The sequence below is a fragment of the Oncorhynchus tshawytscha genome, linkage group LG18, assembly GCF_018296145.1.
Source record: "Oncorhynchus tshawytscha isolate Ot180627B linkage group LG18, Otsh_v2.0, whole genome shotgun sequence".
NCBI lineage: Eukaryota > Metazoa > Chordata > Actinopteri > Salmoniformes > Salmonidae > Oncorhynchus > Oncorhynchus tshawytscha.
The window spans coordinates 39,630,869-39,643,658 of NC_056446.1; the positions used below are offsets into that span (position 1 = coordinate 39,630,869).

The window sequence follows — 12,790 nt, forward strand, 5'->3', positions numbered from 1 at the left end:
GCTGCCTTGGCAGGAACTGAACGGGAACCATAATAAACCCCAGGAAGAGTAGCTGCTGCCTTGGCAGGAACTGAACGGGAACCATAATAAACCCCAGGAAGAGTAGCTGCTGCCTTGGCAGGAACTAATGGGGATCCATAATAAACCCCAGGAAGAGTAGCTGCTGCCTTGGCAGGAACTGAACGGGAACCATAATAAATACATGTCGAAAGCATGAACTTGACAAAATCGTGTGATCAAAGGTCATGAAGTTTTTGACTGCAGTCGACAGCAAGTTTGTGCAGTTGTTCTTCACCATCTTCATCCTGCAGCCATCGCCTGCATAGGGGGAGGCTCTGTGGTCAACCAATCATTAGGCTGTTTTTGTTTGACCCACACAAACGTGACCAAAGACATGACTGAAACAGGAACCAACTTTGCCATGATTCATGTATAACGTGGATATATACAAATGAATGTGATGTTTGAGGCTCTCTCTCACTAGTTTATTGTACAAAGTGTACACACGTGACTTCAGTTTGTGATTGTATGATATCGGTGTTGGAGACATGTTTATTTCAACATTATATAAAGAAACACTTTTATAAACAATGGCAACACTGTTGGAAAACCACACTAGTGTCCGACTTCCGTCTGTCGCGTACAAACCTCCCCAGAAATCACCCCTCCACTTTCTCCTACAGCCGGTTGCTTTGACCTTATCACTTCAACGTGCCCATGGTCTCCACATGAAAAGAGGTTTCACAGTTACGAGGGTCCGTTTTTTTTGTGACAGGCCTCCTTTTATGGAGAGCGGTTACATCCCAAATGGTACCCTGTTCCCAATAGGGCTCTGGTCAAAAGTAGTGCACTATATAGGGAATAAGATGCCATTTGGGAATGCAGTCAGTGGGCCACTCAGTCGGTGCTCAGTTGACTGAGGACTGATAGAGATGTAATTGGAATGGCTTCGTGTGTCAAATGAAGCAGTAAAAAACCATCAGAGTTCTCATTCATCTGGGGTCTCCTGAGGAACACAACCTCTGATAGGCTACTCTAGATTCTAGAACACATCATCATAGGAAGTGCTGCCATGGTGATGGAGGCAGCTATTTTACCTCAAATGGTTATTCAGAGTCAGAGAGACAAAAGGCTGATTTTTGTTACAAATGTTATATTCTTTAGCTTATATTTCTCTACTCTGTTTTTGACTGGAAACTCATGCAGTATAATTAGAAACATGTTTATCTTATCAACACAGGCATTCTCTGACAGACAAGTACATTTGTCTTTTGTATTTAGCTGAAGCTCTTATCGAGAGTAAACACATTCAATAACAAAGCAAGGGCAAAAAAGTGACAACAGTTGAAATTATATAACTGTTAAATATTTTATTCCATGAAACCAAAACAGCTTTCAGAGCAGTGAAAGGGATTTGAACTGAAATCTTAAGTCCAACACCAAAACAAAAGTAACATTTGTTGTAAATAAAAACAAAACAGCAAAAAAACAAGGGATAGGATTAACAGAGGGTTTAAAAATAAACGTATGCAACACTATTATTCCATTTCCTGCCCTATAAAAACATCTGTTCAGAGACAGAGAGGGGACTTTCCCCACCGACTGACGAATTATACTGTGCCAAGTCTGTTAATGAACACCGATTCATACTGGTGGTCTTCCTCAACTCACTGATAACATGGCGAACTTAAAAACATGACGCTAAACAGCCTCCTAGTTATCTCATGAAGCTGGACGAGACTCTTACAAAGAATTCCTGAACTACGGCTTAATAAATGACAGAGGACGCACAGACCACTACTGGTCCATCAAGGCGACTCTTATGCCGTTCCCACTCTGGGTAGAAGTGACTCTTTTATGCACAGATCTAGGATCAGCTTCCTCCAAACTGACCTATTCACTCTGACCCTCTGATACCACAAGCACACCCAAAACAAGAGTGGTTCATGTCTTGTCATGCATGTACTATGCAGTGTCTCCAAAGTAACAATCATGTACTAGTAACAAATAAATATATTTTTGTCTGGTGTGTGTCTTGGTAAAATAATTATAATAAAAACACATTCATTCCCAAGTCCGTCTACAGACACACCTCCAGGTGTTTCACCATATACGGTCCCTCCAGCTCATAACCCAGCTTCCTGTAGTAGTTCCTAGTTCCCACACCTGAAACACAGAAGTTAGATAAAGACATGGGTTGATGGGGAGATGTTATCACGCAATCCGGTCTCTACAAAGCACCAACTGTCTGTGTGCGTGTTAATTAATATCTTACAGAGTGCTTTTCCACACCAATGGGTGTAAAATCAATGAAGAAATCAAATGTATTTTATAAAGCCCTTTCTACATCAGCAGATGTCACAAAGTGCTTTACAGAAACCCAGCCTAAAACCCCAAAACAGTAAGCATTGCAGATATAGAAGTACTCCCCAAAGAGCTTCACTTGCTGAAATTATGTTTATTAATGATTTGGCAAAATAGATGAAACAGTTCAATATGGGTGTAAGATATGATGAAATGCTAACTTTACCTGGTTAAATAAAGGTGAAATAAATAAAAATAAATAAATAAAAAGCATCCTATATGCTGACAGTGGTGTAAAGTATTTAAGTAGTACTTTAAAGTATTTTTTACTTAAGTTGTTTTTTTGGGTATCTGTACTCTACTATTTATATTTGGACAATTTTTACTCCACTACATTCCTAAAGAAAGTAAAATATACTTTTTACTCTCTACATTTTCCCTGACATCCAAAAGTATGTTACATTTTGAATGCTTAGCAGGACAGTAAAATGGTCCGATTCACACCCTTATCATTCCTAGTGCCTCTGATCTGGGGGACTCACTAAACACAAATGCTTCCTTTGTAAATGACGTCTGAGTGTTAGTGATAGCCCCTGGCTATCCGTAAATAAAAAAACACTTGTGGCTTCCCGGGTGGCGCAGTGGTCTAAGGCACTGCATCGCAGTGCTAGCTGTGTCACCAAACACTCTGGGTTCGAGCCCAGGCTCTGTCACAGCCGGCCGTGGCCGGGAGGTCCATGGGGCGACGCACAATTGACCTAGCGTCGCCTGAGTTAGGGAGGGTTTGACCCGGGCAGGGATATCCTTGTCTCATCGCGCACTAGTGACTCCTGTGGCGGGCCGGGCGCAGTGCACGCTGACCAGGTCGCTAGGTGTACGGTGTTTCCTCCGACACCTTGGTGCGGCTGGCTTCCAGGTTGGATGTGCGCTGTGTTAAGAAGCAGTGCGGCTTGGTTGGGTTGTGTTTCGGAGGACGCACGGCTCTCGACCTTCTCCTATCCCGACGGGAGTTGCAGCGATGAGACAAGACAGTAACTACTAACAACTGGATACCATGGAATTGGGGAGAAAAAGGGGGTGTTTCAACCGTTTGCTGCCCACACCCCCGACTAGCATCACTCTGGACGGTTCTGACTTAGGTATTTGTAGTTGTCCACATATTCTAGGTGTCTGGTTAGACTGTAAACTCTCCTTCTAAACATCTCCAATCCAAAATCAAATCTAGAATCGGCTTCCTATTTCACAACCAAGCCTGGCCACTCACGCTGCCAAACATACCCTCGTAAAAGATCCTCGACTTAGCTTCCAACACTCTACTCAGCAAACTGGATGCAGTCTATCACAGTGCCATCCGTTTTGTCACCAAAGCCCCATACACTACCCACCACTGCGACCTGTATGCTTTAGTCGGCTGGCCCTCGCTACATATTCGTCGCCAGACCCACTGGCTCCAGGTCATCTATAAGCCTATGCTAGGTAATGCTTTGCCTTATCTCAGCTCACTGGTCACGATAACAACACCCACCCATAGCACGCGCTCCAGCTGGTATATCTCACTGGTCATCCCCAAAGCCAACACCTACTTTGGCCACCTTTCCTTCCAGTTCTCTGCTGCCTGTGACTGGAACGAATTGCAAAAAAAAAAAAAAAAAAAAAAAAAAAAAAAAAATAATAAAAATGAAAAATAAAAATCGCTGAAGCTGGAGACTTATATTTCCCTCACTAACTTTAAACATCTGCTATCTGAGCAGCTATCTGAGCTGTAGCTAGCCCATCTGTAAATAGCCCATACCAATCTACCTACCAGTTTTTATTTACTTTTCTGCTCTTTTGCACACCAGTATTTCTACTTGCACATCATCTGCTCATCCATCACTCCAGTGTTAATTTGCTAAATTGTAATTACTTCGCTAATATGGCCTATTTATTGCCTTACCTCCTCACCCCATTTGCGCACACTGAAAATAGACTTTCATTTTTTCTCTTTTGTGTTATTGACTGTACGTTTGTTTATTCCAGGTGTAACTCGGTTGTTGTTGTTTGTGTTGCACTGCTTTTGCTTTATCTTGGCCAGGTCCCAGTTGTAAATGAGAACTTGTTCTCAACTGGCCTGCCTGGTTAAATAAAGGTTAAATAAATAAAAAATAAAGATTAAGATAATAGGGGACACGGGCTGGAAACCCTGTGAGGTGAGATGGAAGGTGTGTATGGTGAGACATTGGAATAGACTGTAGGATATGCTGACAGACTAGCTAATACAGTTGTTCTATGGACTTTATCCATAGGGGGAGGAGCCTGAGCAACTGAAAGGTCTGACCTATTTCCAAGAGTCTGACTGCGAACATCTGTACGAAAACCAAATGAAGGTTGACATAGACATGATTAAAAAACAACTGTTGATGCAATATGACAACAACAAAAAATGGTCGGAGGGGATTTATCATAAACCCAAATTGAGAACCCTGTGAGGTGAGATGAGATGGAAGAAGGTGTGTAATGGTGAGACATTGGAATAGACTGTTGGATATGCCAACTGACAGAATAGCCAGCAAAGTTTTTAAATGTGATCTTGAAGAAAATAGAGATTTAAATGTATTTGATCCTCTATTGCCTTTTCTACCACGATACACTTGTCCTTATTCTAGAAAAGCCCACCGTACCGCGCCTTTGGAAAGTATTCACACCCCTTGACTTTCTCCACATTTTGTAACATTACAGCCTTATTCTAAAATAGATTAATTAAATCTACACACAATACCAAATCATGACAAAGCAAAAACAGGCTTAGAATCTTTAGCAAATTTATTAAAAAAATAAGAAACAGAAATACCTTATTTACATAAGTATTCAGACTCTGACACTCAAAATTGAGCTCAGGTGCATCCTGTTTCCATTGATCATCCTTGAGATGTTTCTACAACTTGATTGGAGACCACAAGTGGTAAATTCAATTGGTTGGACATGATTTGGAAAGGCACACACCTGCCTATACAAGGTCCCACAGTTGACAGTGCATGTCAGAGCAAAAACCAAGCCATGAGGTTGAAGGAATTGTCCATAGAGCTACGAGACAGGATTGTGTCGAGGCACAGATCTGGGGAAGGGTACCAAAACATTTCTGGAGCATTGAAAGTCCCCAAGAACACAGTGGCCTCCATCATTCTTAATTGGAAGAAGTTTGGAACCACCAAGACTCTTTCTAGAGCTGGCCGCCCAGCCAAACTGAGCAATCGGGGAGACGGTTCTTGGTAATGGAGGTGACCAAGAACCCGATAGTCACTCTGACAGAGCTTCAGAGTTCCTCTGTGGAGATGGGAGAACCTTCCAGAAGGACAACCATCTCTGCAGCACTCCATCAATCAGGTCTTTATGGTAAAGTGGCCAGACGCAAACCACTCTTCAGTAAAAGGCCCAAAACAGCCCGCTTGGAGTTTGCCAAAAAGCACCTAAAGGACTCTGACCATGAGAAACAAGATGCTTTGGTCTGATGAAACAAAGATGGACCTATTTGGCCTGAATGCCAAGTGTCACGTCTAGAGGAAACCTGGCACCATCCCTACGGTGAAGCATGGTGGTGGCAGCATCGTGTTGTGGGGATGTTTTTCAGCAGCAGGGTCTGGGAGACTAGTCAGGGTCGAGGGAAAGATGAACAGAGCAAAATAAAGAGATCCTTGATGAAAACCTGCTCCAGAGCACTCAGGTCCCCAGACTGAGGAGAAGGTTCAACTTCCAACAGGACAACGACCCTAAGCACACAGCCAAGACAACGTAGGAGTGGCATAAATCTCTGAATGTCCTTGAGTGACCCAGCCAGAGCCCGGACTTAAACCTGATCAAACATCTCTGGAGAGACCAGAGAACAGCTGTGCAACGATGCTCCCCATCCAACCTGACAGAGAAGAATGGGAGAAACCCCACAAATACAGGTGTGCCAAACTTGTAGCTACATACCCAAGAAGACTTGAGGCTGTAATCGCTGCCAAAGGTGCTTCAACAAAGTACTGAGTAAAGGTTCTGAATACGTATGTAAATGTGATCTAACTTTTACATTTTTTAAAACACTTTTAAAAAATTCTAAAAACAATGTTTTAAATTGTCATTATGGGGTATTGTGATGTCATTATGGGGTATTGTGATGTCATTATGGGGTATTGTGTGTAGATTGATGAGGGGGGAAAAAAACAATTTAATACATTTTAGAATAAGGCTGTAACATTACAAAATGTGGGAAATGTGAAGGGGTCTGAATACTTTCTGAATGCTCTGTATATACCCTGGAATTATGTGGCTGAGCCATGAGGAGAAACTGAAATGTGTTTAAGTTCATTGTGTATTTCTGTTTACAGAATTTTTAGAAAAAGCCTGGATTAAAATAAAAAGAGCTCCTGGGAGGAGAGAGAGATAAGACCAGCCATCTACTGCTCCTAGGAGGAGAGAGAGAGAGATAAGACCCTCCGTCTACAGCTCCTAGGAGGAGAGAGAGAGAGATAAGACCAGCCATCTACTGCTCCTAGGAGGAGAGAGAGAGAGATAAGACCAGCCATCTACTGCTCCTAGGAGAGAGAGAGAGATATGACCAGCCATCTACTGCTCCTAGGAGGAGAGAGAGACCAGATCTATAGGAGGAGAGAGAGATGACCAGCCATCTACTGCTCCTAGGAGGAGGAGAGAGAGAGATATGACCAGCCATCTACTGCTCCTAGGAGGAGAGAGAGAGAGAGATATGACCAGCCATCTACTGCTCCTAGGAGGAGAGAGAGAGATAAGACCATCCGTCTACTGCTCCTAGGAGGAGAGAGAGAGAGATAAGACCATCCATCTACTGCTCCTAGGAGGAGAGAGAGAGATAAGACCATCCGTCTACTGCTCCTAGGAGAGAGAGAGAGATAAGACCATCCGTCTACTGCTCCTAGGAGGAGAGAGAGATAAGACCATCCGTCTACTGCTCCTAGGAGGAGAGAGAGAGAGAAGACCAGCCGTCTACTGCTCCTAGGAGGAGAGAGAGAGATAAGACCATCCGTCTACTGCTCCTAGGAGAGAGAGAGATAAGACCATCCGTCTACTGCTCCAAGGAGACAGAGAGATAAGACCATTTGTCTACTGCTCCTAGGAGGAGAGAGAGATAAGACCAGCCATCTACTGCTCCTAGGAGGAGAGAGATAAGATATGACCAGCCATCTACTGCTCCTAGGAGGAGAGAGAGAGAGATAAGACCAGCCATCTACTGCTCCTAGGAGGAGAGAGAGAGATAAGACCATTCGTCTCCTGCTCCTAAGCATGGAGAGAGAGAGATAAGACCAGGAGGAGAGAGAGAGAGATAAGACCATCCGTCTCATCTCCGTGCTCCTAGGAGGAGACAGAGAGATAAGACCATTTGTCTACTGCTCCTAGGAGGAGAGAGAGAGAGAAGGCCAGCCGTCTACTGCTCCTAGGAGGAGAGAGAGAGATATAAGACCATTCGTCTCCTGCTCCTAAGCATGGAGAAGAGAGATAAGACCATTCATCTCCTGCTCCTAAGCATGGAGGAGAGAGAGATAAGACCAGACGTCTACTGCTCCTAGGAGGAGAGAGAGAGATAAGGCCATTCGTCTCCTGCTCCTAAGCATGGAGGAGAGAGAGATAAGACCAGACGTCTCCTGCTCCTAAGCATGGAGGAGAGAGAGATAAGACCAGACGTCTACTGCTCCTAAGCATGGAGGAGAGAGAGAGGAGAGAGAGAAGACCATTCGTCTCCTGCTCCTAAGCATGGAGGAGAGAGAGATAAGACCAGACGTCTCCTGCTCCTAAGCATGGAGGAGAGAGAGATAAGACATCTCCTGCTCCTAAGGATGGAGAGAGAGAGATAAGACCAGACGTCTCCTGCTCCTAAGCATGGAGGAGAGAGAGATAAGACCAGACGTCTCCTGCTCCTAAGCATGGAGGAGAGAGAGAGAAGACCAGACGTCTACTGCTCCTAAGGAGAGAGAGAGACCAGACCATAAAGCATGGAGGAGAGAGATAAGACATGGAAGCATGGAGGAGAGAGATAAGACCAGACGTCTACTGCTCCTAAGCATGGAGGAGAGAGAGATAAGACCAGACGTCTCCTGCTCCTAAGCATGGAGGAGAGAGATAAGACCAGACGTCTCCTGCTCCTAAGCATGGAGGAGAGAGAGAGATAAGACCAGACGTCTCCTGCTCCTAAGCATGGAGGAGAGAGAGATAAGACCAGACGTCTCCTGCTCCTAAGCATGGAGGAGAGAGAGAGATAAGACCAGACGTCTCCTGCTCCTAAGCATGGAGGAGAGAGAGAGATAAGGCCATTCGTCTCCTGCTCCTAAGCATGGAGGAGAGAGAGATAAGACCAGACGTCTCCTGCTCCTAAGCATGGAGGAGAGAGAGATAAGACGATAAGAGACCCACCTGAGATGACGGCTAGTTTCCCAGAGCCGTGTTCTTCTCTGGCGATCCTCTCTGCTTCTTCCATCAGCATCATGCCAAAGCCCTGCAGACAGGAGGAGCAAATGAAAAGACAACATCAAGCACAGAGCTTAACAAAAACTCAGAGACTTAACAGAGAGACGGACAGTGATTCATTTAATTTTAAAAACACACGATTCAACTTAACAAAAAGGTCATGATGATGTTGAGTAGCTAGTAATATATGAATAGTGCTGGAGGTCATGATGATGTTGAGTAGCTAGTAATATATGAATAGTGATGAGCAGGAACAAAAGCTTGTTAATGCGAGTGTAGCATCTGCTAACCATGTGTATGTGACAAATAAAATTGGATTTGATAGTTCTACAGTTGTCCAGGACCTGGGTGTGTGTTTGTGTGTGTGTGTGTGTGTGTGTGTGTGTGTGTGTGTGTGTGTGTGTGTGTGTGTGTGTGTGTGTGTGTGTGTGTGTGTTGGAACTTGCTGGGGTCTCTGCTACTGACAGGAACCACGCTGCCGTAGACGTGCAGCTCACGGACGATAGACACGCCCCCTTTGAGCTCAGGGCGAAATGATTGGGCGGAACAACGCCGCAGACGCAGCAGACCAATCAGAATGTCCTGTTCTGGGTCCTCGTAGGACAGGAAGGTCTCCCAGCCACCGTTGGCCACGTAGTCTCTACGAATCAGCTCCACCTGGTAGGGACGCACTTTGTGATGGATCTCCTGGATTCCCACTTCTCTTGTTCTCACATCTCGACACTAGTGGATGAGAGAAAAACATTATGATCATGTATCCTAACTAGCTAACTACCACTCCATATGACCTAACATTGGATTGTAATTACATTTTATATATACACACACATTGTTGTAAACCGGGTAGTTTAGATCCTGGATTCTGATTGGCTGAAACAGCATTCCAGCCATGTGTATATCAGATTATATATATTATGGGTGTGACGCAAAACTACTTGTTTACTGTTCTATTTATGTTGGTAACCAGTTTATAATGGCCAATATACTACACCCCCTGGGGCCCTATTGCTTCAATACACTACACCCCCTGGGGCCCTACTGCTTCAATACACTACACCCCCTGGGGCCCAACTGCTTCAATATACTACACCGCCTGGGGCCCTACTGCTTCAATATACTACACCCCCTGGGGCCCTACTGCTTCAATATACTACACCCCCTGGGGCCCTACTGCTTCAATATACTACACCCCCTGGGGCCCTACTGCTTCAATATACTACACCCCCTGGGGCCCTACTGCTTCAATATACTACACCCCTGGTGCCCTACTGCTTCAATATACTACACCCCTGGTGCCCTACTGCTTCAATATACTACACCCCCTGGTGCCCTACTGCTTCAATATACTACACCGCCTGGGGCCCTACTGCTTCAATATACTACACCGCCTGGGGCCCTACTGCTTCAATATACTACACCGCCTGGGGCCCTACTGCTTCAATATACTACACCCCCTGGGGCCCTATTGCTTCATGATATACTTGGTAGTTTGTATCCTGGATGCTGATTGGCTAAAACAGCATTCCAGTCGTGTGCAAATAAAACAAATTGTGTTCTATTTGAGAGTGAACGCCACGCCCCCCTCTGGCCTTATTTTATACATTTGATTTGCAGTGCATTTCCTCACCTCCGTCCCCATGTCTTTCATCCTGGCCAGAGCCAACTCTCGGAGGTTACCATGCTCCACCCCAGAGCTCACCAGAGGCATGGGGATGTCCCTGAGACAGAGACACAGAGACCGATACGTCAGTATACTCTACATAAAGGGCTTTAGGATGGTCTTATCCCCTTAGTTCCAGTGAAGGGAAATCTTAATGATACAGCATACAGTGACATAGACGATTCCAACTTTGTGGCAACAGTTTGGGGAAGGCCCTTTCTTGTTTCAGCATGACAATGCCCCCTTGTACAAATCAAGGTCCATACAGAAATGGTTTGTCGTAATCGGTGTGGAAGAATTTGAATGGCCCGCACAGAGCCTCAACCCCATCGAACACCTTTGGGATGAATTGGAACACCGACTGCGAGCAAAAGGCTAATCGCCCAACATCAGGGCCCACCTCACTAACTCTCGTGGCTGAATGGAAGCAAGTCCCCGCAGCAATGGAAAGTGGAAAGCCTTCCCTGGAGAGTGGAGGCTGTTACAGCAGCAAAGGGGGGACCAACTCCATATTAATGCCCATGATTTTGTAATGAGATGTTCCACAAGCAGGTGTCCACATACTTTTGGTCAGGTAGTGTATTTCACGGTCTCTGGTCATAAGATAAATAGGAATTGATGCAGGCGGCAGCTAGATGACGGTGTCCCCTTTTCTCAGCGGAGGGAGGGAGGGGAAGGGAGGGAGTGAGGGAGGGAGGGGAGGGACGGTGAATCAGGTGAGAGGCAGCCTCACCACTGCTTCCTCCCTCCGCTCAGACGCCATCAAGTAAAATATAATTTAAAAACTTGGTCTGAGAAGAAGAACATTGGCAGGGCAATTCAAGCATATCCAATATGCAGCTACAGAACTATTTTTAATTCATTGCTGTTGCATAGGCTTATGTTTATTAAATTCAGTAAAAAAAAATTCAAAAGAAGTATATGAGCGGTAGAGCTCAGTTTGCATTTTGACTCAGAAAAGGGCTTTTCTGTTTTTACATCCCAATTCAAAAGGGGCTTTATTGGAAACGTGTTTACATTGTCAAAGCAAGTAAACACTAGCTCTGTCTAACACACACACACATACCTCTGGACGCGGTAGACTCTAGTCCAGGGTGGCACCAGTGCCAGGATGCGTGCCACCAGATCTACCAGGGCAGAAGGGGAGTAGCTCTTATAGCGACCGGTCTTCCACAGCTCATACAGACCTGTACCTCTGATCACCAGAGTAGGGTACAGCTTCAACCCATCTGGCCTGAAGGCTGGGTTCTCAAAGAACTCCTGGAGGGCAGAGAAAGAGGAGGAGGAGGATGGAGGGGGAACAGAGAGGAGGAGGAGGATGGAGGGGGAACAGAGAGGAGGAGGAGGATGGAGGGGGAAGAGGAAGACAGAGAGTGCTATTAAAGAACAAGAGGTCCCAGTGATGCAGGTGTATGTATCAGTATGACAGGAGAGCAGGACTGTGACCATTGGCCAAATACACCATTTATCTCCTGCTCTCACACACCGTCACGCTCCGATTACTATCACTAGGATTACACACACAGGGTATGAAAGCTATTCTCAAAAGGGATACTTCGGGATGTTGGTAATGAAGCCCTTTGTTTACTTCCCCAGAGAGTCAGATGAACCCATGGATACCATTTTAACGCTAGTTAGCATTGGCTCGCTAAACTACCTCTAACTTCCTTTATACTGGATGTAGAGACACACGGAACCCTGGCTCCACACGGAACCCTGGCTACCCTGGCTCCATACGGAACCCTGGCTCCACACGGAACCCTGGCTCCAAACCCTGGCTCCACACGGAACCCTGGCTCCACACGGAACCCTGGCTCCACACGGAACCCTGGCTCCACACGGAACCCTGGCTCCACACGGAACCCTGGCTCCACACGGAACCCTAACCCTGAATACACATTCTATTATACTATAGTATAATAGAAGAGTAGCCAGGCTAGTTCAGCAACATGCGTGGCTGGCTGGCTGGCCACACACACACACACACACACGCTTAAGGTAGTATATTGCATCCGATGTGGACTTCCACTACTGATTGTTGGTTCACTGATGACTGTATGATCCAATGTAGGGACGCACACAGTCTGCCACAGACAGAGCACACAGTCTGCCACAGACAGAGCACACAGTCTGCCACAGACAGAGCACACAGTCTGCCACAGACAGAGCACAGTCTGCCACAGACAGAGCACACAGTCTGCCACAGACAGAGCACACAGTCTGCCACAGACAGAGCACACAGTCTGCCACAGACAGAGCACACAGTCTGCCACAGACAGAGCACACAGTCTGCCACAGACAGAGCACACAGTCTGCCACAGACAGAGCACACAGTCTGCCACAGACAGAGCACACAGTCTGCCACAGACA

General features: G+C 45.7%; 1 protein-coding gene across 1 annotated transcript in view; it reads right to left on the reverse strand.

Annotated features, from left to right (window-relative positions):
- Nucleotides 1-1,344: 1,344 nt before the first annotated feature.
- Nucleotides 1,345-12,790, reverse strand: part of elp3 (elongator acetyltransferase complex subunit 3) — a 30,168-nt gene continuing 18,722 nt past the window's right edge. The window contains exons 10-14 of the mRNA XM_042301043.1: nucleotides 11,487-11,680; nucleotides 10,388-10,478; nucleotides 9,193-9,483; nucleotides 8,707-8,791; nucleotides 1,345-2,166 (exon numbers count right to left, since the gene is read on the reverse strand). Of these exons, the coding sequence (XP_042156977.1) occupies nucleotides 2,081-2,166; nucleotides 8,707-8,791; nucleotides 9,193-9,483; nucleotides 10,388-10,478; nucleotides 11,487-11,680 (747 nt within the window). The 3' untranslated portion in view covers nucleotides 1,345-2,080. The remainder of the gene's footprint in view (nucleotides 2,167-8,706; nucleotides 8,792-9,192; nucleotides 9,484-10,387; nucleotides 10,479-11,486; nucleotides 11,681-12,790) is intronic.